The sequence below is a fragment of the Erythrolamprus reginae genome, chromosome 5, assembly GCF_031021105.1.
Source record: "Erythrolamprus reginae isolate rEryReg1 chromosome 5, rEryReg1.hap1, whole genome shotgun sequence".
NCBI lineage: Eukaryota > Metazoa > Chordata > Lepidosauria > Squamata > Dipsadidae > Erythrolamprus > Erythrolamprus reginae.
In genome coordinates this window covers 52,257,820-52,282,960 of record NC_091954.1, presented here as the reverse complement: position 1 = coordinate 52,282,960, position 25,141 = coordinate 52,257,820, and the positions used below count along the sequence as shown (strand labels likewise).

At 39.9% G+C, this 25,141-nt stretch overlaps 1 protein-coding gene across 2 annotated transcripts in view; it reads left to right on the top strand.

Moving 5' to 3' along the window:
- GRK5 (G protein-coupled receptor kinase 5) overlaps window positions 1-25,141 on the top strand; it is a 196,103-nt gene that overhangs the window by 143,391 nt on the left and 27,571 nt on the right. For both annotated transcript variants that reach the window (XM_070752603.1, XM_070752602.1), the window contains 7 exons: window positions 8,995-9,095; window positions 11,226-11,318; window positions 15,310-15,373; window positions 16,918-17,058; window positions 17,920-18,110; window positions 22,113-22,150; window positions 25,018-25,107. In XM_070752603.1, the coding sequence (XP_070608704.1) occupies window positions 8,995-9,095; window positions 11,226-11,318; window positions 15,310-15,373; window positions 16,918-17,058; window positions 17,920-18,110; window positions 22,113-22,150; window positions 25,018-25,107 (718 nt within the window). The remainder of the gene's footprint in view (window positions 1-8,994; window positions 9,096-11,225; window positions 11,319-15,309; window positions 15,374-16,917; window positions 17,059-17,919; window positions 18,111-22,112; window positions 22,151-25,017; window positions 25,108-25,141) is intronic.

The following is a 25,141-nucleotide window of genomic DNA, read 5'->3' as shown; positions in this document are numbered from 1 at the left end:
CAACCTAACCTATGGGGATTAGGTCCAGAGGAACCAGATATTATTGAAGATTCCCCCCAGCCAGGATCCTCCCAGGCTTTCAGGGATTCCTCTGCCATTCCTGCTGATATTTCCAGTTTACCTCCTGAATTTCAATCTATTTTTTCTGTGTTATCCAAGGCCATTGATGCTAAACTCTCTACCATCAATGTGCCCTCCTTACCTCCTCCACCTCCTCGTTCCTCCCGCCCCTTGGGTTCTTCCCCAATGGTTAGAGCTCCTATTCAGGATGAATCAGATTCCTCTCAGGACGAATATGAGGATATGGAAGAGGATGAGGATCCCTTTCAAGGTCTCTCAGATGATGAGGAATCCCAAATAAAGGTTCCTTCTCCAATTACTATTTTTCCCTCTCAATTGTTCAAATCTCTCCTCCTCAAAGCTAGAATTTCTACGGGATTGGCGGCCCAGGAGAAACAGGCCTCCACATCCACTGATCCCCCGGAGGAGAACTTACCTTACTTCACAGAGGAACAGGAGGATAACGAGGTAATTCCTATGCCTAAATTGTTTAAAGATGCCTTACTTAAGCAGTGGGATTTCCCAGCCTCTGGGCTTAATCCCACAACCAAGGACAAAAAGTTGTACAAACTTTCCTCTTCCTATGAGGAGCTCCTATCTTTTCCTAAACCGGATGAACCTATCAAGATCCTTCACTCGGCGGCTGCCGTGCCAGGCGAAGCAGAGGAGGTTCTCCGCCCAGAGGACAAGCGGATTGAACAGATGCTCAAAAGAGGATTCACCGCAGATTCCTGGGCCATTAAAAGTTCTGCAGCAGCTTCCTTCTTCTCCAGAGCCATGCTTCTGTGGCTTCGCCAACTTCAACAACATATTCCTCCCGATGACTTGAGAGGTCAACAAGACTTCAACAAGGTCTTTGCAGCTGCTCAGTACGTGGCTGATGCCACTTTACAATCTACTAGATTTTCTGCTAAGTCTATTGCAGCTTCTACAACGGCAAGAAGACTCCTATGGCTTCGCCCTTGGCAAGCAGGAGTACGTCAGAAGTGGCAGTTATCTCTGGGACCCTTAAAGCGCGACCTGCTTTTCGGGGATCTTCTGGATCCACTCCTCACGGAAACCACGGACAAGAAGAAAGTATTGGGCCCAACCACCAAAAAGGCTACCAAAACGCAGTCCTTTCGTCGCCCAGGGCGTCAGCAAGATCAAGCGGCTTCCTATCAGAGATCTCCAGGTCAGTATTCCCCCCGCTTTCGTTCCCAAGGTAGGAACTCCAGGGGCAGAGGTTTTCGCTTCCAAAGGGGAGCGTCCTCTAACAGAGCTTCAAAAAAACCTAGATGGTAGTGTTTCCTCGATTCCCATAGGTGGTCGCCTAGCCCATTTCGCCTCTAATTGGCGTCTCACCTCCAAGGACCCCTGGGTCATTGACACTGTTCAAACAGGCCTTCTTTTGGAATTTACCTCTCCCCCCCCGAAATGTTTTATTTCCTGTCCTTCTCCCAGGTCCTCCTCAGATTGTAACCGTATGGAGGAGGCCATTTCCCACTTATTGTCCATCAGAGCCATTCAACCGGTTCCCCCCGGTCAGAAGGGTCTAGGTTTTTATTCCATCCTATTTATGGTTCCAAAATCCTCCGGAGGTTGGAGAGCTATTTTGGATTTAAAGAAGCTGAACCTATTCATCAAATATAGAAAGTTTAAGATGCACTCCTTATCATCCATTTTGGCCGCCATCCACCCGGGAGATTTCATGGTCTCTTTAGACCTCACCGAGGCCTACCTCCATATTCCTATAGCCAAATGCCACAGAAAATTTTTACGTTTCTCCTTTCAGGGCAGGCATTTCCAGTATAGGGCGATGCCATTTGGCCTTTCCTCGGCCCCTCGGGTCTTTACAAAGCTCTTGGGGTCCCTGGCGGCCTATATCCGGGCGTCTCCCATTCACATTTTATGTTACCTTGATGATATTTTGGTTCATGGGAACTCCCTAGAGAAAGTGAAAACAGACCTTTCTGTCACCATGTCAGTTCTTCAGGACCATGGATTTTCCATCAACTTTGACAAAAGTCATCTCCAACCTTCCACATCCCTTTTACACCTGGGATCCGTTATTAATTCAGAATCCTCCCAGGTCTTTCTCTCTCCTGAGAGAAAAATCAGTATAGGGGAGTTAATTTCTTGCATTTTATCTCAACCTTCAGTTTCCATAGTAACCCTGTCTTCCCTTTTGGGGAAGATGGTGTCATGTATAGGCATCATTCCCTGGGCTCGCCTTCACGCTAGGGAACTACAGTGGCTCCTATTACCCTTTCAGAGATCGGGGCACAGCAACTCAAGGCGTCGCATCGTCATCCCACCAATTGTTCGCAGATCATTCAAGTGGTGGAAGTCTCCGGCCATGGACAAAGGATCCCCGTTCAGGTGCCCGGATCAATTTGTCATCACCACAGATGCCAGTCTATCGGGATGGGGCGCCCACGCCCAGGGGATGATAGCCCAGGGCACGTGGTCCCCGGAGGAAGCTTCCAAGCCAATCAATTGGCTAGAGTTAAGAGCCGTATCCCTGGCTCTGAAGCATTTCTTTCCTCGCATTCCCAACCGGCATGTTCTCATTCTCACCGACAACATTGCCACAAAAAGCCATATCTGCAGACAGGGGGGCACGAGATCCAAGGCCCTCATGAGGGAGGCCCTCAAGTTGGGCCTTTGGGCGGAAAAACATCTTCGGTCGCTCCTAGCCGACCACATCTCGGGGAGCCTCAACGTCCAGGCGGATTGGCTATCTCGAGCAACGATAGACCCAGGAGAGTGGAATCTCCATCAAGACCTGTTCCATCAAATCAGCCTCAGATTCGGCCTACCAGTTCTGGATCTCTTCGCGACCAATGCGAACGCCCAGCTCCCCCGCTTTTTTTCCAGATTTCCATCCCCGGGAGCGGAAGCAATCAATGCCCTCCGGAGCCCATGGCCTCCAGGCCTACTTTACGCATTCCCTCCAATTCCAATTCTCCCGGACGTGATTCACAAGGTCCTCACCGAGAGGGCCCGAGTATTCCTAATCGCCCCTCATTGGCCCCGCCGGCCCTGGTTCGCGGATCTCCAACAGTTGTCCGTCCAGGACCCCTGGCGACTCCCCGTTTCGGGGGATATGCTGCGGCAGGGGGCCTCATTCCATCCAGACCCGGAGTGGTTCCACCTCACCGCCTGGCTGTTATCAGGAGAGACTTAGAACTGCGCGGCCACGACCCCGATTCAGTGGAGGTCATTTTAAAGGCCAGAAGGGGTTCGACCAATCGAATCTACGACCATACGTGGTCCAAGTTTCACCAGTGGTGTCTACAGGAAGGTCTCTCTCCCCTGTGCATTCCCATACACAGAATCATTTCCTTCCTTATGCAAGGTTTCCATCAGGGACTTTCCACCAGCACCCTCCGGCGTCATCTGGCGGCCATTTCCTCTGTCCTAGCGGGGCCCCGCAGACAGCCTCTCCGTTCCTTTCCAGAAGTTCAGGAATTCCTCAAGGGCATAGCCAACCTCAGACCTTCCAAGGTCCACAGGTATCCATCCTGGGATTTGCCACGGGTTCTCCACTCCCTCACGCAGGCACCATACGAACCCCTAAAATCGGCGTCCCTCAGGTACCTATCCTTTAAAGTAGCATTCCTGGTGGCTATTACCTCTGCCCGACGCATTTCGGAGCTGGCTGCCCTCTCAATCAGGCAGGACCTCTGTCAATTTCATCAGGACAAGGTAGTCTTGCGACTGGACCCCACCTTCTTACCCAAGGTCAGTTCCATGTTCCACAGAACTCAGGATATTGTCCTACCTTCCTTCTGCCTCCAACGAGACCATCCCTTGGCAATTAGATGGCACACCCTGGATCTCATTAGAGCGCTGAGAATTTATATCCAACGCACAGGACCCTTTCGGAGGTCAGAAGCACTTTTTATAGCCTATCACCCCAGAGTCATGGGTGCCAAAGTGTCTTCAACAGTAATAGGCCGTTGGATCAGAGGGACTATATCTAAGGCCTACGAGTCGGCCTCCCTCTCAGTTCCAAGGAACATCACAGCGCATTCCACCAGGAGCGCAGCCACCTCGGCCGCTTGGGCGACTCAAGCCCCGTTGGAGGAGGTCTGCAAAGCAGCCACTTGGGCCTCACCAAATTCCTTCATCAGGCACTACAAGATTGACTCTTACGCTTCAGCGGACGCTGCCTTTGGCAGAAGGGTACTCCAATCCGTTATCTCTTACGATAGCAATCTAACCCCACCCTAGGGACCATCTATTGGGTATGTCCCATGTGACTGCTGGACCCGCTCCTTCAGTACGGAGAATAGGCGTTGATTGCTTACCTGAACGCCTCTTCTCGTACGGTGAGCGGGTACAGCAGTCACTTCCCGCCCTTGTATGTGTCTTCTTTACCTTCCTATAACCTTTCTTCCTCTAACAATGAGAGTTGAACACTACAGAGCTTCACAGCTGAGCCTAGTCTATGGATTCGCGAATTCTGGGGAAGGGGCGGATCCAGCAAGCTTTTTTAACACTAGGCTCAGTTCCACCGGATTGGACATGAGCAACCCATGTGACTGCTGTACCCGCTCACCGTACGAGAAGAGGCGTTCAGGTAAGCAATCAACGCCTATTTTCTACATTTGACACAAAAGAAGCATAATCACTTTTTATTTGTCTCATCCTCAACATCTTTTCTAGCTATAAATGTAGAGATATCCTTATATGCCACATGATATTTCTGTACTATGCATGCAGGGTGCTTAACTGCTTCTCCCGATTTCCTCCATAATGGGATAGGTGTGTGCAGGGATAGAATGGTTGCATTGAATACAATACTTTTGGAATAGGTCATTTAGGCCAACCTCTTGTTCAGTGCAGAAGTCAATGCAGTCAGTGAAGGCTACCAAAACTTTTACTACCACACTGTGGGCATGGCTTATGCAGGATGCACTACATTTTCTTTCATCTTTCAGTGCAAATTGGGTGCTCTGGGGTGGAACTCCATTTTTGCTACCCCACTGCGTTCCCTCCTCCCAATCCGGGCAGCAGCCCACCCCTGAATGCAGTGAAGTACAGTGCATACTGAAGCATACTGGGCTCAACTTGAAGGCTGGAGGGATATGAAGAAAGGAAGGTTGATTTCAGAAAACTAGTGGCCTTGTTTTCAATCTGCAGTGAGATCCTATATTAATTCAGTAATCCAATTCAGCTAATCAATTCCATGTCCCATGCTCATTTTGTTTGTAATTGTCCTCTGAGAATTCAGGCATTAAGAAATTTGATCTTTGTGTATGTATCACATAAATGTTAACATTAAAATTGTGCAGTCTTTGGACTCAAGAGAAAAGGGTGCTTTGGACTCACATAACACTTGTTGGCAACCTCTCAGAACAGCTGCATTTTTCCCTGCAATTGGGTTTACTGTCCTCTACAGCTGTAAAGCAATCCTGGGAAAATAAATGTTTGGTTTAAGGGTTGTTGACTTCTCCCCTCAAATCTAAAGCATAACTCAGTCTAATTAATACCAACATTGTTGATAAAATTGCTTCAAATAGCATCGCAATGTGTGCTGTGTTATATTAAATAAGTAAAAAGCGCCTTATAAAAGGTATGACTTTGCACGTATTACAATCCATTAGCAGCAGACAATAAAGCTATTAACTCAAAATGTCTAAGAGCCTATGGGGCAGAAATACCAAATAATCTACACCAGCAATTTCCAGTGGCACAAGGGACTCAGTAGTGGGTTTCTCTTACCTTTGCTACCAGTTCGGGAATAGAAGAACGCACGCACAACACTTCATGCATGCACAGAGCATTTTGGATTATATCTGGGCAGGTGGGCGGAGCCTCGCAGCCCTACTGCCCATAGTTCCCTCTAAGCTGAACAGTGAGCAATCGCTCACTTAAAAATCATAATCAACTCAGAGTTTTCCAAACCTGCCCAGAAGCCGAGAGGGAAAGAGTGAGAGGGAAGGAGAGAGAGAGGAAGAGAGGAAGAGAGAGAAACAGATAGAAAAAAGAGAGGAAGGAAAAGAGAAAGAAAAAGAATGGGAGTAAGGAAGAGAGAAAGAAAATCAAAATCTAGTTTGAAACTAGCTCAACTATTTAAGTGGCATTTTGATATTGATAGAGTTGCCCTATTATGAGCTCACTGTTATAGACACACAGTACAGTATTTTATTTTGAAATTCCCTGAGGCAAAACAGGGTGGGTTTTTTATTTGTTTGTTTGTTTGTTTGTTTATTTATTTATTTATCATTTTTGTGCTGCCCAGTCCCGAAGGGACTGCCGCTCAGACACACTACTTTCCCGCCAGACCCAAAAGAAATTGGAGGGAACACTGCTACTGCCACTATTGGTTTTTCCGCTACTGGTTCTTCGAAACTGCTGTGAATTGATAGCAACCCACCACTGCAGGGACCGGAATGAAAGAGGTTTTTTTCAAGGACCAGAGGAGCTGGTCTGCTAGGGATCTCCATCTGCGGGATGCCAACTGCCTTCATCCCACAGATGGAGCTTCTCTTATTTGTGTGGCCCAGTTACTGGCATTCTGGTTCCACAATCTGTGGTTGGGGACCCCTGATCTACAGTATATAGAAATATTCATTAAAATTAAGTACCAACATTTCTATTTGGCTGAATCAGTTGCCTCCTTTCAACTATTGTCACTATTTCTGATTTTAATTTTGTAAATTTTCTAGGATGAGCTTACCTGAATTGATCTCCTAAGTAGATAATAAATGTTTGATTTGGCTGCTTATATTTCCAGAAAAGGGCTGTAATCTAGAATAAAAATTGAAAGATAACAGAGAAGACAAAAACAAACCTTTCCATAAACCAGCCAAGAAAGAGCTTTGTCTATCATTAAGTCTTCCTGAATGATAAATAAATTCTTGGAACTTCTCAACTTTGGGAAAAGTTTGTTTGTTGTTTGATGATGTCTCAACCAGCCTTCTGTGTTGTTTTTCTCCTAGCCTTCTAGGTTCACACACAAACCGTACTAATTGGAGTTCAAGCTTAACTTGAACCAAACTTTTCAAGAACACTGCTTGTTGTTTTTGTTTGAGACGTTCTCAAAATATGTCATTATGAAATGTTTTGTATGCAGAATCATTAATACTAGAAAGTCAGGAAGATAATTGTGGACAATCATTTTTTCCCCCTCTCCATGATCTATAATTGGAATTGTACTACCTCCAGCTCTCTACGAAATTCTGGGAAAGGATTCAGCAATTTTATCTCTCTCCATCAATACATACCATGCTTCAATTTCTGAAATGATGACAAATGACTAGAAATGTTATGATGTATTGTTGGACTAAATAATATTTCTTCCTGCAGAACCTAATTAAATTTAGCCTGCAACAGAAACACAATTACATATGGAAACCATTTCTCAAAAGCATCTATTTCTTAAATACTTGGAATAAGAAATGGAATATAACATTACTTGCCAGGAATATAACTCATCCCTTTCACTGTTGTTATTATTATTATTTATTAGATTTGTATGCCGCCCCTCTCCGTAGACTCCATAGACCCTTTCACTGTGTTCTTGTAGAAAAAAGCAAACTCTGATTTACAACCACAAAAAATAATTAGTGAATGCTTTAAAATAAGAAAATATATAAATATTTTGTCAGATTTCTACATTTTCATTATTTGCAAATACAGATACATAGGCACACATGCACATAATTACTATTTCAGTCATTTCAAATTTCTTCAAGATAAAAATGATAATTTTAATTAATAAAATTTAAGCAAAAGATACAGTTACATTGCTTATTCTTGTCCAAGCTAAAGTAGGAGTGGCGAGTCCAATTTCAGGAAATATGCATAAGAAGAAGAAAAGAGTTAACATTGAGAAATGATTTAAAATGTATTTATTATTAGGCACTCAGATGGCTGGCAAGGCTTCAGTTTACATAGCCATGCCTGAACTTGCTGAGATTGTGAATAATGAAATTTTCCCCCTCGTGCACTCTATATGGACAATACATTTGGGAAATACCAGGTTGTGGAAAGCTGGAAACATGTCCTTCAGTGTTTTAGTGGTAGTTGAGTTATGTATGATTAAGAGTTGAGTTTTATTTATCTTCCCTTTCTTTCTGAATTATTTTCTCTATTTCCTGATAGGTGTGTTTTCTAAACCTTCTATGATGCCAGGCAAATAAATGAAATGAACCATACTCAACTTTTGGGGGAAAGAAATATCATAGCAAAAACAGGGAATACTGTATTGATCATGTTATTTGTATATGAATATGGAATCAGAGCTTAATACAAATCTTTAAAATACTGTACCAAGTTTTATAATAATTGCTGCATATGAAGAATGCAGAATCATCCACCTTGTTACACTATCCTTGGTTGTCTGATTTAGAAGACTGGACATATATAATAGAGAGGTGGTGTATATTTTGTGTGTGTGTGTATGTGTATTAACTTGATTTTGCCACTAGTACATATTTTCTTTTGCTTGCCATCTTTCTTCTCTGATGTGAGTTAATGTAACTAAATGTTTGTCAGATTGCAGTGACTGGTTGTGTTTTTTATAGTGTCAAAAATACTTTTTTTTCTTTCCTTAAATCCTTATTTTTCCTAGAGTTTTCAGGAACAGAAAGTGATGCATGCTTCATTATGATACTATTTTTTTTCTGGTTTGTGAAAAAAGAATGTTGGTCTGAATTTGGTTATTGTATATTTCTGGAAATATTTTTATGTATTTTTGTAGAGGGTTTTGAAATATTTATGTTTATAAGTAATACACTTATATTGTTTTATAATAGAATCGTTAGCTTGAAGCCCTAGAATCGTTAGCTTGAAGCAGCATAAATGGCTCAATAATAAATGAATACAAATATTATTTTTGTATATGTTCTTATATCTGGGTGCCTAAATGTATTTGGTTGTCAAGGAAATACTTCCTTTTGCTACATAATGTACTGATGATTCTTTTTTACTTTTTCATAGTCTCCAGCTTATGTAGCAGAAGCCGGTCAAGATCTTGTACAGCAGATAAAAGAAAAACTTGAAAACAGCCCATGTAAAGAGCTGTTCTCACCCTGTGTTAAGTAAGTGCACTCTGGCATTCAAATATCATTTTATTTTCTTGTTGATTTCCATAAGCCTTTTTAAAAAAATACTCTTTCAACGATAGGCTCTTTGTTATAATTTAAAATTACAAATATGAAAAGCGTCCCACGCACAGATTCAGATAATTTTGAATGATTCATGTTCAGACTGAAAGTTAGGTTTTATCTGGATATCAGCTCGAGATATAGGTAGTCCTCAACTTCAGACCACAATTGGAACCAGAATTTCCATTGCTAAGTTGTTAAGTGAGTCCTGCCTAATTTTACAATCTTTTTTGCCATGGTGATTAAGTGAATCATGCATTCATTAAGAGAATCCAGTTCCCCCACTGACCTTGCTTCCAGTAATGGGCAGCCAAATTTTTTACTGCCACACTGTGGGTGTGGCTTATTTTGTGGGTGTGGCTTGATGATAATTTGATTGGGTAGGAGTGGCTTGCCGACCATGTGACCAGTGGGGGTGGCTTGAACAATTACCATCGTTCAAGTGAACTGTTAAGTCCTCGACTTACAACCTCACCAGTGTCACTCTCTGGGGTGACAATTTGCTTTGTGTTTCCCGCGCTCTCCTTCCTGGGTCACACCCTGTCTCAGGCTGGGTAGCTAGGTGAACAGGTGCTGAACAGCTGTTGAAAAAAGAGGGGGCAGGAAATGGGCCCCCTGCAACTCTTGCCGGTGCTGCTCTCCCTGCCACTTTCTGAGGAGAAGGATGGGAGGGGGGGATGGTCAGCTGGAACTGGGCACACAGCTTCATTTCCGCTGGTGGAATTGCATTCCACCCCGTCCTGCCTGCTGCCCACCCCTGCTTGCTTATCAGAAGCAGATAAGAAGTTCACAATTGATGATCATGTGACCCAAGAATGCTGCATCCATTGTAAATACATGCACAAGAATGGCCAACTTGACATCATTCACGTTAAATGTTAAGGTTAGGGTGCCTGGCATCTCCTTGCCTGAAAGGCCTCAACAAGACACAATTTTACTATTTACAATCTGAAATATACTGTTTACTTCCAAAATATACTATTTAATCCTATGCATACATGCCATATGTGTACATACATATTACACACAAAATATACATTATCTACTATATGTACTGTATGTGTATGTACACACATACACACATACACTTCTAAAACTATACACATTCAATCTCACTTACTGCATTTGGAAAAACCCAGAGTCCACTTTCTGCCATACATCCATCTAACCATAACTTCTATACATTAGAACATGACACATGCCTTCAGATGTACTTCTCTAGCCAGGACAAGTCATAGATTGAGTAAAATGTAGTGAAACTCACTTAACAGCACTCTTGCTTAGCAACTAAAATTTTAGGCTCAATTATGGGCATAATTCAAGGACTATCTCTGTCTTCCTCTGCATGGCAGCCTTGTCCTAGTAAACTGTTTCTGGTAATTTTCGTCATAAACAAAGAAACATGCAGATGTTTCAAATTGCCCTTCAGGCCTTAAGAGACCTGAAATAAGAGGTCTATTTATGTGGTGTCATCCTTTTGTCCAAAGAAAGGCTTACCGGTTTCGCAAAGTTAGGACTTTCTTTTTATTGTACCCTAGATCTCCATGTGTAAATATTTGTGTCTAGAATGGCTGGTGCTTTTGTGGTGCCCTACTATTTGCCAGGCCTTAAGAGAAGAAAATATCAAAAGAGAAATATCATTAAAAGCACATTATTTGCAGCAGATGTTTTATAGAAGTACTTGTAAAATTTAGAAGCTTTCATTCAGTAATTATATTTCTGTCTTTTAATTTTACTACTCTCATTTTGCTCTTTGATGCCAAAGACCTTAATAATTATTCGTGGCCTTAGCTGCAATCTGATGTTGTTTGGATTGTATCGTACGTTAGGATAATGTATATTAGGTGGATAAGCAATCATGAGAAAAATAGAATGTGATTAGATAAAAAAGAAATGCATAAAATATTCGATTAAAAAATAACACATTATTCCTAAGATAGGCTTTTCTAATACTTTTGAGTTAGTAGATTTAAAACTAAGCATCCTGTCTGTAGGAAACTGGGACGCTTATCTTGATCCGGGAGTAAGCTTGTCAAACATTTCTTCCCTTTTCATCTAAAATAGGTCTGTTCATGAGTACCTAAGTGGAGAACCTTTTCAAGAATACTCAGACAGCATGTATTTTGACAGATTTCTCCAATGGAAGTGTCTAGAAAGGTAAGCGGCATAACAGGGGGCGCAGTAAAACTTTTTAAAATTAAAAGGTGTAATGAAAAACCAATAAAGCAAAAAAAAGAATAAAAAGAAAAATACAAAGTGCAGAAATTTGAAAAAAAATAAGAATATGATGAAGAAAAAGGAAAAGAAATGCATAAATAAATGGCTTCTCTTACCATCACAATAAGTATAAACCATTTTGGGAATTCATCATCTCTTTAAAATACAACAAATTATTTCTTTTTCCATATCATATCTCTTAACTGTAAACAGATCTTTAAAGTTTTCTTGTTCAATACTAATAAATAAAAGTTACCAGAAAAAGCTGGCAAAATAAATAAACATTTATTTTAACCTCAAACAAATAAGCCAAATTTATATTTTCTACTTATAACAGTCTTGATTTTTTAGTCCTTTCAAATTATGTCCCAGAACTTAATTTCTTTTCTTTTTTTTCTTTATCTCTTCTCACAAAGTTCTTCGAGACTTTCAAAAGTCTCTTTTGAAAATCTAATATAGGAAATTTATCCAGGTCACTTTTTTAGTTTGTTATTTGTATATCCCTTTTCATTATTAAGATAATAGGTATCTTTTTTCTATGTCCAGTGTAGCACCTTTTCCCATATCATTCTTTTAACCTGTCATTCTTTTAATCTTTCAAATCATTCTCAATCTTGTCGGGGAAAACTTGTTGTTCCCTCTTACCAACATCTGGTTCTCCTTATGGTTCTCGCCCCGCATGGAACTGCCATAGCATACAACAGGTTCAGAGTATCCTGCATTATTTGCCCCCATTGCCTAAATGGCCATTGCCAATTTTACTACCTCCCTATGTAATAAGGTCAACAAGTACCTCGTATGGACCACGTGCCCTGGCCGAATTGGCCAATGATAGAAACATAGAAGATTGACGGCAGGAAAAAAGACCCCATGGTCCATCCAGTCTGCCCCCACACAACTTCCCGTACACCATCCCACAATGGATATGTTTATCCCAGGCATGTTTAAATTCAGCCACTGCGGATCCACTGCCCATGTCTGCTGTACGCTTGTCCCAAGGATCAACCACTCTTTCCATAAAACCATAAAATAATAAATGACAATGACAACGATAACACACGAGGCACCCAAGCGGACAGTGCTCACAGATACCCTCCAATCTGCTAGAGACGTAAGCCTGTACAGTGAGCGACTGTGCCTAGCCTGCTCACTGCCAGGGTGTGTATGTGTGTGTTCCCGGCTTTGCCCTAAACTGGGGAAAGGTGGGAACTGCCATGTGGGCAATCCCCCTCCTCATAATGAGGGCATAGTAATGCTGCTGTCCAGCTAAATTACTGGTGTCTAGCTCATAATTTGTACATGTATACGGAGAGCTTCTGCCCCAGAGTCGAATCACTTATGTATCTAATCACACCTGGCCAATAAAAGTATTATATTCTGTTGCATTGTATTCTCTATTCTGTATAGGCTAGAAGAATTTCAGGAACTGGATTTTTTATTTATTTATTTTTTCCTGTCCAGAACTAGTACATTCCTAAGTATAAGAGTTGATGCTTTCTGACTTTATTTCTAGCAATTTTATAAACCAGCAAGGAGGTAGTCTTCTTCACCAATAAAGAGTATGTGTGCACTGGCTGCATTTGTAAGAGCCTCCTCAATTTCTATTAGACCAGGAATCAAATCTTCTATATAGGAAGTCAAAGCACTTTCAGCTTTGAAATTTAGGTCACCAGGAAATCTGTGGCACTACTCTAGTGCACCTTGAATTTACAAGATAATAGCCCTCTCTTCATTGACCTCAGTGGCAAACTTAGTCTTCACCTTTCTCTTACCAGAACACAACTGTGAAGTATATTCTACCTTACTATCCAGAAGAAAACTGAAGAGAAAACTCAGTTTTTTGTAAAGAAAACTTTTTTTTTTTTTTTTTTTACAGGAACATGTGCTCTTTGGGGAAGAAATGAAAAAATAAAAAATAAAAATGCTTCACTTGTTTGATACACCATCATTAACATTATAATGCAGAGGCAAAGTAGAGGAAGCTGCCAAAACATAAATACATAATGCAAATATTATGAATTACATCAATTACATCATTGTGTGGTAGTTAAATCATATGTCGCCTTCATAAAAACATGGCACTTGCTGCATGTGAATGAATAAGTTCAATGTACATTGCTTTAAATGACACACTCTTAAAACCTCTACTTTTTGAGCTGATCTGGGCACTACAATTGTATAAAGACTGTTTGGCCCACAGTATACTGCCCGTGGATGGTGTCTTTTCTATAATCCAAACCAATCCAGAATAACTCGCTACTCAGTCTCCATTGCTGAATTGACACTCTTCTCATACAATGGCAAAACAAATAAGCCTTTAAAATGAAATAATTAAAATTTCAGCTTAATTATAGACATGCTAACTTTTCTTTATATTTATTTTGTTTCTTTTCTTTCTTTCTTTCTCTTTCCCCCCCCCTCTTTCATTCTTTCTATTGCCGCCATATACACGAAGCTGGGGGTGGGGGAGGGGCGCCGGCCCACGGCAGCCATCTGAACCCCTCCCCCCTTTCCCAAGCAAGCAAACCAAGGCGACTCCTCCAATTTCCCGCCGGCACCATCCTGCGCGCTGCCGGCAACAAAGGAGAGGCGACGTCACCATCCTGACGGGCGCCCGGTGAACAGCCTGTTCACGGGCGCTGGATGCCGCCGCCCCCCCGCCCCCCGTAAACCCGAGCTGCCCCCGGCGATCGCCATCGATCCCAGGGGCTTCGCAGGAGGCACCGTCCTCCGTCTCCTCAATCCTCCCGTCGGGGAGAAAAGGCGCGCTGGTCCCCCCTCGCCGTTCCCGTCCTGCGGCGAGATCGGGGGAGGGCAAGAGATGTCCAACGCCGGCGGGCAGGAGGCACTACGCCACGAGGCAGCCCCTTCATAGGGCTGCCTCCCTCCTGCCCAGTTCAGGGGGTGACCACGCACCCAAACGCCGCGCTGCGGCCCCCGGGGATGACGTGGGGGCCGCAGGCTCCGCCCCAACATGGTGGCCTCCTTCCCCGGCCCACGCCGCAACCCTCGCCAGCGGTGAGTCGCCAGCGGCATTCTTTTGTAAGATTTTTAAACACAGTGTATCTATAGTGGCAGACACCTTTAGTCTAAATCAATAACTATAAATATCTATAGAATGTTCAAATTATTAGACTTATTTTTTAAAAAACCTCTTGTTCTAGACAACTTAACAAAACGAAGAAGCTTTTTAAAATAAATGCTTAATCTGAAGAGACCCAGTGCTATTGTATCTTCTTTTAAAATAGCAGAGAATACTTCCAGAAAGCCACATCAGTTTTAAAGATCTGTAAAAGTATAATCTAAAATGTCTTGTTTTAGTATTAAGTATCAGTATTAAGATAAGACAGCTGAGTTAAACCCTGACTCAGTCATGTTTGGAGTAGATCTATTTAAATAATTGGGAGGAGCTGGTGTGATTACATTTAAGAAAAAATTCTGGGATCAATATACTGCCATAATGTGGTACTAACAGTTAAAGCAAATTGGTAGTAGATAAGGGTCAATGGAATTCAAGATGGGCTGGTCTTAGATCTCTTGTGGGCATGAAGGAGCTTGAGATTGATGACGTACTTGACTCCCTCTCTCAGGCTTAGCCTGGTCATCTCCTAAAGAGGAATTGCTCATCTTTCCTTGACATATCCTATGGCCAGATGAGAAAAAAGGGACATGGTTGAAAAGCAGTCATTTCCACAGCTAAATGATATTTAACAAAGAATTTGTGGATTGTGCAAAATGAAGGGTTATGAAATACTCGCCTATAATTCACATTTAGAAAAACAAGCAGTTAATTTGTTAAAAGGAGAGAGAAATAGCTTGATTTTTTTTAAAAAAAATCAATGTTAAGGATGGCAACTGTTTTAAAACTGAAGTTTAATAAAACGTATTAAAACATTGGTTTCTCCTCTCCCAATTTTCTTTATTATTTCAGACAACCAGTAACAAAAAACACATTTAGGCAATACAGGGTATTAGGAAAAGGTGGCTTTGGAGAGGTGAGTAAATCTTATTTTACAAACTCTCTGCTTGTAAGGGTAGCCAATTATTTTCTGCTGATAAATCTGGTCTATTGAAGCATGAAATTGCATGATTTCATTCTTGCTGTATAAGAGTTCTTAAACTTGATTCATTGGGCGCGTGAGAAAGGGACCTTAGACATGGTGTGTTTTTTTCCTTCCAAGTTTTGTAATGAATTACAGGTAGTTCTCAACTTGCGACTACAATGGAGCTCAAAATGTATGCGAAAAACTTGTTAAGTGAGTTTTGCCCCATTTTTGTGACTTTTATTGCACACTTGTTAAGTAAATCCCTGCAGTTGTTAAATTAGTAACGTGGTTTTTTAAGTGAATCTGGCTCCCATATTGACTTTGGTTGTCAGAAGCTCGCAAAAGGTGATCGCATGAACCTGGGACACTGCAACCGCCATTACTGTGGGTCAGTTATCATGCCACCAAAAGCAAATCAGGTGACCATGGAGATGCCACATTGGTCATACGTGTGAAAAATGGTCATAAGTCACTTTTTTCATGACTGTTGTAATTTTGAATGGTCACTAAGCGAACTGTTGTAAGTTGAGGACTACCTGTGCTGATATAGTTTTTTTTAGATTCTGGTCTTAACTATTGGAAGTGAAGATGGAATCTCTAAACCTAGAGATTCTACAGTAGATATAGTGACATTTTACCCTCCTAAGCTTTATTGATTGATTTGATTTGATTTGATTTGATTTGATTTGATTTGATTTATATGCCACCCCTCTCCATAGACTTGGGGCGGCTAACAACAATAATAAAACAGTGTATGACAAATCTAATATTTAAAATAGCTAAAAACCCTTATTAAAAGCCAAACATACGCACAAACATACCATGCATAAATTGTATAGGCCTGTGGGGAAAGGAATATCTCAATTCCCCCATGCCTGACAATAGAGGTGGGTTTTAAGGAGCTTACGAAAGGTGAGGAGGGTGGGGGCAATTCTGATCTCTGGGGGGAGCTGGTTCCAGAGTGTCGGGGCCACCACAGAGAAGGCTCTTCCCCTGGGTCCCGCCAGATGACATTGTTTAGTCGTGGGTTCCCAAAGTTTTTTGCCAAATTGACCATACAATATTATTAAATGCACTAATACTGATGATATTAACTGTGTTTCATTATTATCAATACTAGTTTTAGCATAGCAGATTCCTGCTGTTTTGGGGTTTTTTTGTTTTTGCCTTGGCCCTTCTCACTTTTAGAAATGTAGCACCCAGTGTTTAAATCAATGGCAAGTGATCTTCTTTGAAAACATCCCTGATTTACAGGGTATCCCAGCCTAACTTTGTCATATGTCTTATTTCTCTAAATTGAGAATATAGAAAACCAAACATGTTGCATTGGAATATTTCCTTTTGTCCTCCTACTAAATGTCTGTTTAGTCTCCAGTCAAAAGAATTTTTTTAAAATCAAGGCAAAGTAGGGAAAAGAAATTGATTTGGCTCTGCTAACTGATGATTTATACATATACATATATATATTCCTATTGTAACTTACTTCTTTTCAGGTATGTGCCTGCCAAGTACGAGCCACTGGGAAAATGTACGCATGCAAAAGATTAGAGAAAAAAAGAATAAAGAAGAGGAAAGGTGAATCCATGGCCCTAAATGAAAAGCAGATTCTAGAAAAAGTCAATAGTCAGTTTGTAGTAAGTATTGCCAAATTTGTAATGGGCATCAGCTCTCATTAACAGGTCCATCAGTGAAAATGTAGGCAGCTGCACTACATTCCAGGCGGCATCGTGACTTAGATCAGGTTTCTGGTGCTAGCTCTGTATGAGTTCTTCGGTTATTACTTTTTCAATCACAGTGGGTTTTTATGTATCATTCACTGGAATTTGACAGCACTGTGTGGTTCCAAAATAATTGTTTATGGAAAAAACGGTGCTGCAAACTGCTCACTCTACAATGGAATGCATACTCCTATTAGCTCTCTACAAGATCCTACCAGAATCCAAAACTCTAGAATCTGCCCAGCTTCTTCTGTTAGCTGTAGCTGCTGCTGTTGCTGTGGCTGGAATAATGTATAAATAAGACAATAGTAATTCTTGAATCAATAAAGTTTTCCCGAAGAATTAAATCTGCAGTACTGTGTAGTATCATCTTACATATCTTATGAAAATATCTGACTATGAATGAAGGCAAATATTTGTATCCAAGGATAATGTTACAGGATCCAATTTGGATCAATCACCCGAACCAGATGTCTAGTCTTCTGAGCTTTTGGACTTCTGCTAAAGCCCAATCTAAGAACTTTGTTAAGGATGGACTCCAGCACAAGTTCAAAAGCTTGGAAGGCTAAACCTCTGGTCCTTGCGGGATTGGATCCTGCAGTATCGGCCTGTATTCTTGCCCTGTAATCTTAATACCCAGAATTCTATCCCATTTATTCTTCTTTTTATCTAAACGATTTCATGTCTTTTCTAACACAAAACACTAGCTATGAGTAAATTATGGGCATGGATAATTTTCTTAAAACTATAACTGCTGTTCAATAACTCTCATTCCAGGTCAATCTTGCCTATGCTTATGAAACAAAGGATGCACTCTGCCTAGTTCTAACCATAATGAATGGGGGGGACCTGAAATTCCATATCTACAATATGGGAAACCCAGGCTTTGAAGAAGAAAGAGCTTTATTTTATGCTGCAGAGATTCTTTGTGGCTTAGAAGACCTGCACAGGGAAAATACTGTGTACAGGTAAAAAAAAAATCATGCTTTCAGAAACTCACATGCATTTGCAGCTTTAGATAAATTATTATTATCGTCCTATATTATTTCCTGTTTCTATATATAGGTATCAATATGTTTCTCATTACCTTTTTTTACGTACCCTTACAATAAAAGAGCAAAAAATGCAACATAGGTACCACATCCAAATTAATTGGAATTTATGATTGGGTTTAAGTAGAAAACCATTAAAATTCTCTCCCACCAAAAGGTGTGGTCTTGAGCCAACAGTTATTGCATAGTTTATCCTTACAAATCTAAATAAATTCATGGGTGTTTCAAAAATATTCTGGATCAATCCTGAATAAAAATGAGCAGAAAAAAATAATAAAAGAGGACTTTTCTTTTGCAAAAATGTTCAAGTTCTCTGGAGGAATAATGCATTTACCATTGAGTGCTGGATTACATGAATTATAATAATATATGGTTATAAAAAATAATAATAATCACAGCTTTTACAAATAATGGTGGGGTAAAGATTGAATAACAATGCATGAAAATGATTTTTAACTATTTATATTGCAATTTAAAATATGGGGAAAATTTTTTCCCTAATAGCAAGCGAGCTATGGAAAAAAAAGAGGAAAATCAATCCTACCTCCCAGACATTTTTTTCTGCACCATAATATCTCTAATCATGTGTTTAGGTAAAATCTGCACAGGATTTTGCTGAGTCATTGTGTTTGAGGCCCTTAAGGAACGTCCATGTTGGAACTAGAGTGTCTTCAGTACCTGGTTGAGAAATTAGCTAAGACTCATTACTTCTGCCTTTACACTCCAGAAATTGTGTTTCATTTGGAACCTGAAACAAATTGGCTCAAAAATTCAGACAAACTGGAATATTTTGCTTGTTCCAGGTTTTGGCCACAAACAAATTCCAGAATGATCTTATGGAGTGAATAGAGCAAGGATCATGCACCATCCTTCTCTACTCCATAGCCTGGGCCTATTTACCAATTTTCCCAAGAGTTTTATTCCTATCTTCCCTTAGTCACCATCTTGAATTCAAGTGGATTTCTGCCTCTCAGCCTCTCCAGGTCAAAGAGATGCTAGAGTCCAGGTTGGGCCACATAACTCCCCTCTCTCTCCTTTCTCCCTGCTCCTCCTTCTAAGCTAGAAGACTTTATGGCCACTTATCTTCTTTTCTTGGACATAATGGAGGTAGGTAGGGAAGGAGGAGTACTAGGACAATTTAGAGAAGGATGGGTTGCATTTGAATTTTTGGAGAGTTGTAGACCATCTAACGGTCCTCAAATTTTGACAGTGTCTTTCTTTCCTTGTCCTCTGTAGTTATAACCCACTGCTGTTGCCCTTGGATTCCCAGCCTTCCTACTTTCCTCTCTACGAACTTCCAGTTGCCTTTGTTTGTCTGTCCCTAACTCGCTGCTGCTGATGGCCTTGCTTTTTTCCCATTTTCCCCATCCCATAACAATTTTGCTTGGACCAGCCACATGTGGGACAGGTGTCATATGCTGACACCTATTCTGGATCTATGTTCAGACAAAACATGTATGACCTTTGGTCTTAATGTGAACTACCCCAAAGTGACTGTTCCATACATGAAATGCTCATTTCAGATATTATCAAGTGACCAGCAATTGTTATTGCTTTTTTATTTATGTAATGCGGGAGGGGTTGTTATTCAGATCTTGCAAAATGCTAGCACCATAGGGATTGTAATGTAAACAACTTTAACAGTTTCTGATAAAATATGCACTGCTGCAAAATATTCTCTATACTTTATTCTTCACAATTCTTTCTATCTCCATGTGATTTCCAATGCCTAAATATTGAGCTCAGGTGCTAAATACCATTTTGCTTAGGAACCTATTAAAGGTGCTTTTAAAAATAAATAAAACAAGGAGGCAAAGATCTGAAGCATGCAAAGATCTAATAATCATGCTTGAAATTAAGGGATGAATTATTTTACCTTTTCATAACAATAACTGACAATGACAGTAATTATTCACTTATAAGAGAGAGTTTATGGCATTAATTAGCTCACCCAAATGCATGAATTGCTAAAAACCACTGTGCTATGTTGTTGTTGTTGGTTTTAAATGGTAATATTTTTGGCAATGCTGATTTATATATATTTATATCTGAACTGACAAGAATACTTCTAAGGTGATTTTACCACCTCACTTTTACCCAAGAAACAATTTACTTAAATAAAATAATGCAACTGAGTCTGCTAAATAAGATAGTACACCGTCACATTTTATCCATAACTTATGAAAATTATGTTATTCTAAGATTATGACACAAGAATTCTTTAGAATACAATTCAAGTTGACCATCAGACCAATTTGCGATAGGAAAGATCCTGAAACTTTCCTTTTCAGTATCTTAAATTGTTCTCAGAAATTATTCAAGCTTTGTCATTGGAAGTAAACTTAATTATTTTTCCTCTATTAATCACTGGGGAACTTTTATTTGTTCAAAATATATTATGTGCACTATTTGTTATTATAAGCAAAGGCACATGAACTAAGAACATTTTGGTTCTCTTCTTTTTGTTAGTTTAAATTCCTATTGACCTCACAAGATAAACTTCACAAGATAAACCAGTGCTAACAAGCCTCCTTTTTAAACAAATAATACTGAGAAAATATGTGAAGGGAATGAGGATGTAAAATGGATGGCTTTATTTTAAATACCACCAAAGGCTTACTCTTGGTGTTTAACAAAAAGGCACATGTTGGATTAATGTGATAAAAAGCTATTCTCAACGTACTTTTTCATCTTAATTTTAAATACTTCTTTGACTAATTAGAGGTCTTAATCCATTGCTTTCCCCCACGTTGGTTGTAGATGTTTAATATTGGAGTGATCATTTCAGGCATTGGATTCTGAAGAAAGGAAGAAATATTTGCAGCTCCACAAAATGTAATAGCTGTGTTTTTTGAACATGTGTCCATTCTCACGATGTGTTAAAACAGACCTACCTAGCAATAGCATTTTGACTTCTATACCAATTCATAATGCTTTTACAGCCCCCTCTAACTGGTTTACAGAATCAGCATATTACCCCCAACAATCTGGGTCCTCATTTTACCCACCTCAGAAGGATGGAAGGCTGAGTCAACCTTGAGCTGGTGATGAGATTTGAACTGCTGAACTACAGCTAGCAGTTAGTTGAAGTAGTCTGCGGTGCTGTACTCTAACCAATGCACCATATATATTCATATCAGTTTAGAATCTTGCAGAAGACATACTGTATCTGTGCAGTATTTTTTAAATAGACTATAACTTGTATCTGAATTCATTAATAATGGACAGAGAATGAGTAACTGGAGATAGCTCCTTTCAAGAGAACTCCATATTCAATCATCCTATATTTCTGAAACAGAAATTGTTAATGGTTTCCATTGCAGTTTCTCAGTTGCAGAGAAATTGAGACATGGTTTTCATAGAGACTAGAGGTCTTCAAACTTGGCAATTTTAAGACTTGTGGACTTCAACTCCTAGAATTCTTAAGCCAACAATTCTCCAGCATAGCTGGCTGGAGAATTCTCCAGCATAGCTGGCTGGAGAATTCTGAAAGTTGAAGTCCACAGATCTTAAAGTTGCCACGTTTGGGGAGCCCTGATGTAGACAAATCTACAGAGTTTCTCAACCGTGGCAATTTTAACTCGCAGAATTCCTCCAGACAAATGAAGTCCAGATATCTTAAATTTGCTAAGACTGAGAAGTGCTGTTCTGATGGCTGCCACAATTGTTAGCTAGAGAACACATACAAAATACTCTGCATGGTGTCCTCATTGGTCACATCCAGCTGAAGTGAATGGCCCAAGATTGTGGTAGGCTGTGATTTTCATGTTGCTGCAAAGCCATGTTTTTTTAATTGACTTTCTGAATTCTTTTTATGGGTAAATTACTGCCTAAATGGTTGGAAGGTACTTGCAATTTCCATTTTATCAAAGCAATTTCCTCAGAAATAAGAGCAGTGCTTCTTCTTTTTTTTCCCAGGGATCTGAAGCCAGAAAATATCCTGTTAGATGATTATGGTAAGTCTGAGAGCTTTAAGTGAAACATTTTTGTCTACAGTAAAATGGCTTATATATAGCTGTCTGTACACAGCTAAATCATTATCTGCAGCGGATCTAAACAATAAACAACATTTAACTTTGGATAGAGGAAAAAAATGGCACTTTTGCCAAAAAAGAGAGAGACCTTATGAAAAGAAGAACATTTTAGGTTAATAGTAGCAATGTTAAGAAAGGTTTATACAAAAAGTGTATTTTCTCTTGCCCAACAGTGAGGATGACCAATTGTGTGTATGATTTTTTATTTATTTATTTATTTTATTTATTTATTTATTTTGTACAATACACAATGAAGGTAATAGAGGACACCTTCGAGGAAATAGAATTAGATAAAGAATAGAAGAGAGAGTATAGGATAAAATAATCAATGAGAGAATAGAAGAAAGGTATAGAGATAGAAGATAAGATATATGGGATATAGGAGAGACAATAGGACAGGGGTCGGAAGGCACTCTAGTGCTTTGTACTCCTTGGCCATATGCCTATAACAAAACAACTTTGTTACCTGGGTAAAAAATGGGAATCAACATTATTACCATTCTAAACAATGAGAAATAATATGCGGGTATTATACTGAATATGCTGGGCTTCAAGTGCGAAATACGGGTTGCCTGTCTATTTTTTAATTTCAAATACTCCTCAGAGTTAACACCCACCCCCAACTCAATTACATTGAATTATTTGTTCTATTTATATCTATACAGATTAATCCATCAGCTCAGCAACTTTCTGAATTGAATAATGAACGACAAAATATATAGCCTTTATTTGAATTACAGCTAGTTTGAAACTCATAAATAGCATCCCTCAGTTAGTCCTTCATGCAAGGCAAAGTTCTCCTTGTCACAGAAGTGATTTGATCTTGGTGGAGAAGTGCAAGACTTATCCCCAGTTAAGAGGCCTGTAAAACAGGGTTGGATATACAGTGTTCCCTCAATTTTCGCGGGGGATGTGTTCCGAGACCGCCCCCGAAAGTCAAATTTCCACGAAGTAGAGATGCGGAAGTAAATACACCATTTTTGGCTATGGACAGTATCACAAGCCATCCCTTAACACTTTAAACCCCTAAATTACCATTTCCCATTCCCTTAACAGCCATTTACTCACCATTATGGCCCCCACAGCCTCTTCTGATTGTGATTGCTGAAAATTAGTGGTATAGTTTCCTTTGATTTTGAGACAGGTGTGTAAGAAGCAAATAATGTTAACTTACTGATATGTGACTAGCCATAATATACTTTCAAAAAACAAAACTCCACCGTTTTCAAGCTTTCTTTTTTGAAAGCCAGGTGGAGAAATTGTATACTCCCCTCCCTGCCCATATATGTGACATATCACTCTCAGTTTTGGATTTTGTCCCTTCCATAGTGGACAAATTTGCTTAAATACAAGCTGTAGCCATCCAAAGTTTGCCCATCTCTGCAAGAAGACCTAACATTTGAAGCCTAGAAAGTCTGTTAGTTCAAGTAAACAACACAACCAAAGTGGAAAGCAGTATCGGGAAATAACACTTGGACAAAGTGTTCAATTGTTTATCATTTTTTGCTGTAGAGAATGGCAACCTTAGGTGTGGGAAGGATGAAAACATAATGAAAATGCTTATTGTAATTTGCATTGGTTAGTTGGTGTGCTCTATGGGGCAGTAATCTTGTTATAAGTTATAAATAATTTTTTGTCATTGTAATACAACAAAAGTCACATGACACTAGAGACCAGTCCAAACACACATAACATTTTTTAAAAAAGTATTATTATTATTATTATTATTATTATTATTATTATTATTATTAATTAGATTTATATGCCGCCCCTCTCCGAAGACTTGGGGCGGCTCACAACAATAGTAAAAGAACATAATAGTAAAACAAATCTAATATTAAAAGATATATATATATATATATATAAAACCCCAATAGTTAAAAAACCATACAACACATACATACCAATCATAAAATATAGGAGCCTGGGGGAGGTGTCTCAGTTCCCCCATGCCTGGCGATATAGGTGGGTCTTGAGTAATTTGCGAAAGACAAGGAGGGTGGGGGCCGTTCTGATCTCCGGGGGGAGTTGATTCCAGAGGGCCGGGGTCGCCACAGAGAAGGCTCTTCCCCTGGGCCCTACCCACCACAAATTCCCCACCCCGAACCACCCAATCTTACATTACAGGAAGGCAAACCTTAATGGATTATTAGGAAATAGTCCCTAAAGGTTTGATAGTCAAGCAAAATGAGCTACCATATTTTAAATATGTTTGGATTCCTTTCACCAAGCAAGGAATTACATTACATGTTATAAATGATTCCTAACAACTCTGCCATTTCCCCACCTAGGATTCCAGGGGTTTTTCCCCTCTTGTCTAAAGAAACAAAATAACATAAAATCTTGATTGCAGTTCCAATGCAGTTTTGTTTTTTAACCAAGTTTTGCTTTTCTGGGATGGAAAGCTTTGGGCATAGCATCTTTTCAATGGGATTTTGAAGAAATTAAATATATTAAAAAGGTTTTTTTTAATATTCGGTGCATAGTCCAGATTAACAATGTGTTTAATGCATATCGAGATTAACATTCTTTAAATTCTCCCTACTTTCTAAGACCATCTCATGTTCAAGCTTATACTTTTATCTGAAAGCAGAGGGACAGTCGGTCTGCCCTAATAGCAAGCAGTTTCCTTAATCAATTTTTAAGATGACTTCCTCCAAAAAATGGTATTATTTTCTTCCCTGCAACTGTTAGATTTGTTTTGACAGTGTACCTAATAGCAAAATAATTGTTTTCTACAGAGTCATGCCTATCTATGCTTTAAAAAAAATATTTCACCTCCACTTTAGGCCACATCAGAATATCTGATTTGGGACTAGCTGTCAAAATTCCTGAGGGTGACTCCATCCGTGGACGAGTAGGAACAGTTGGTTATATGGGTGAGTGGTTGAAATACTCTGCTGATTTCAACTT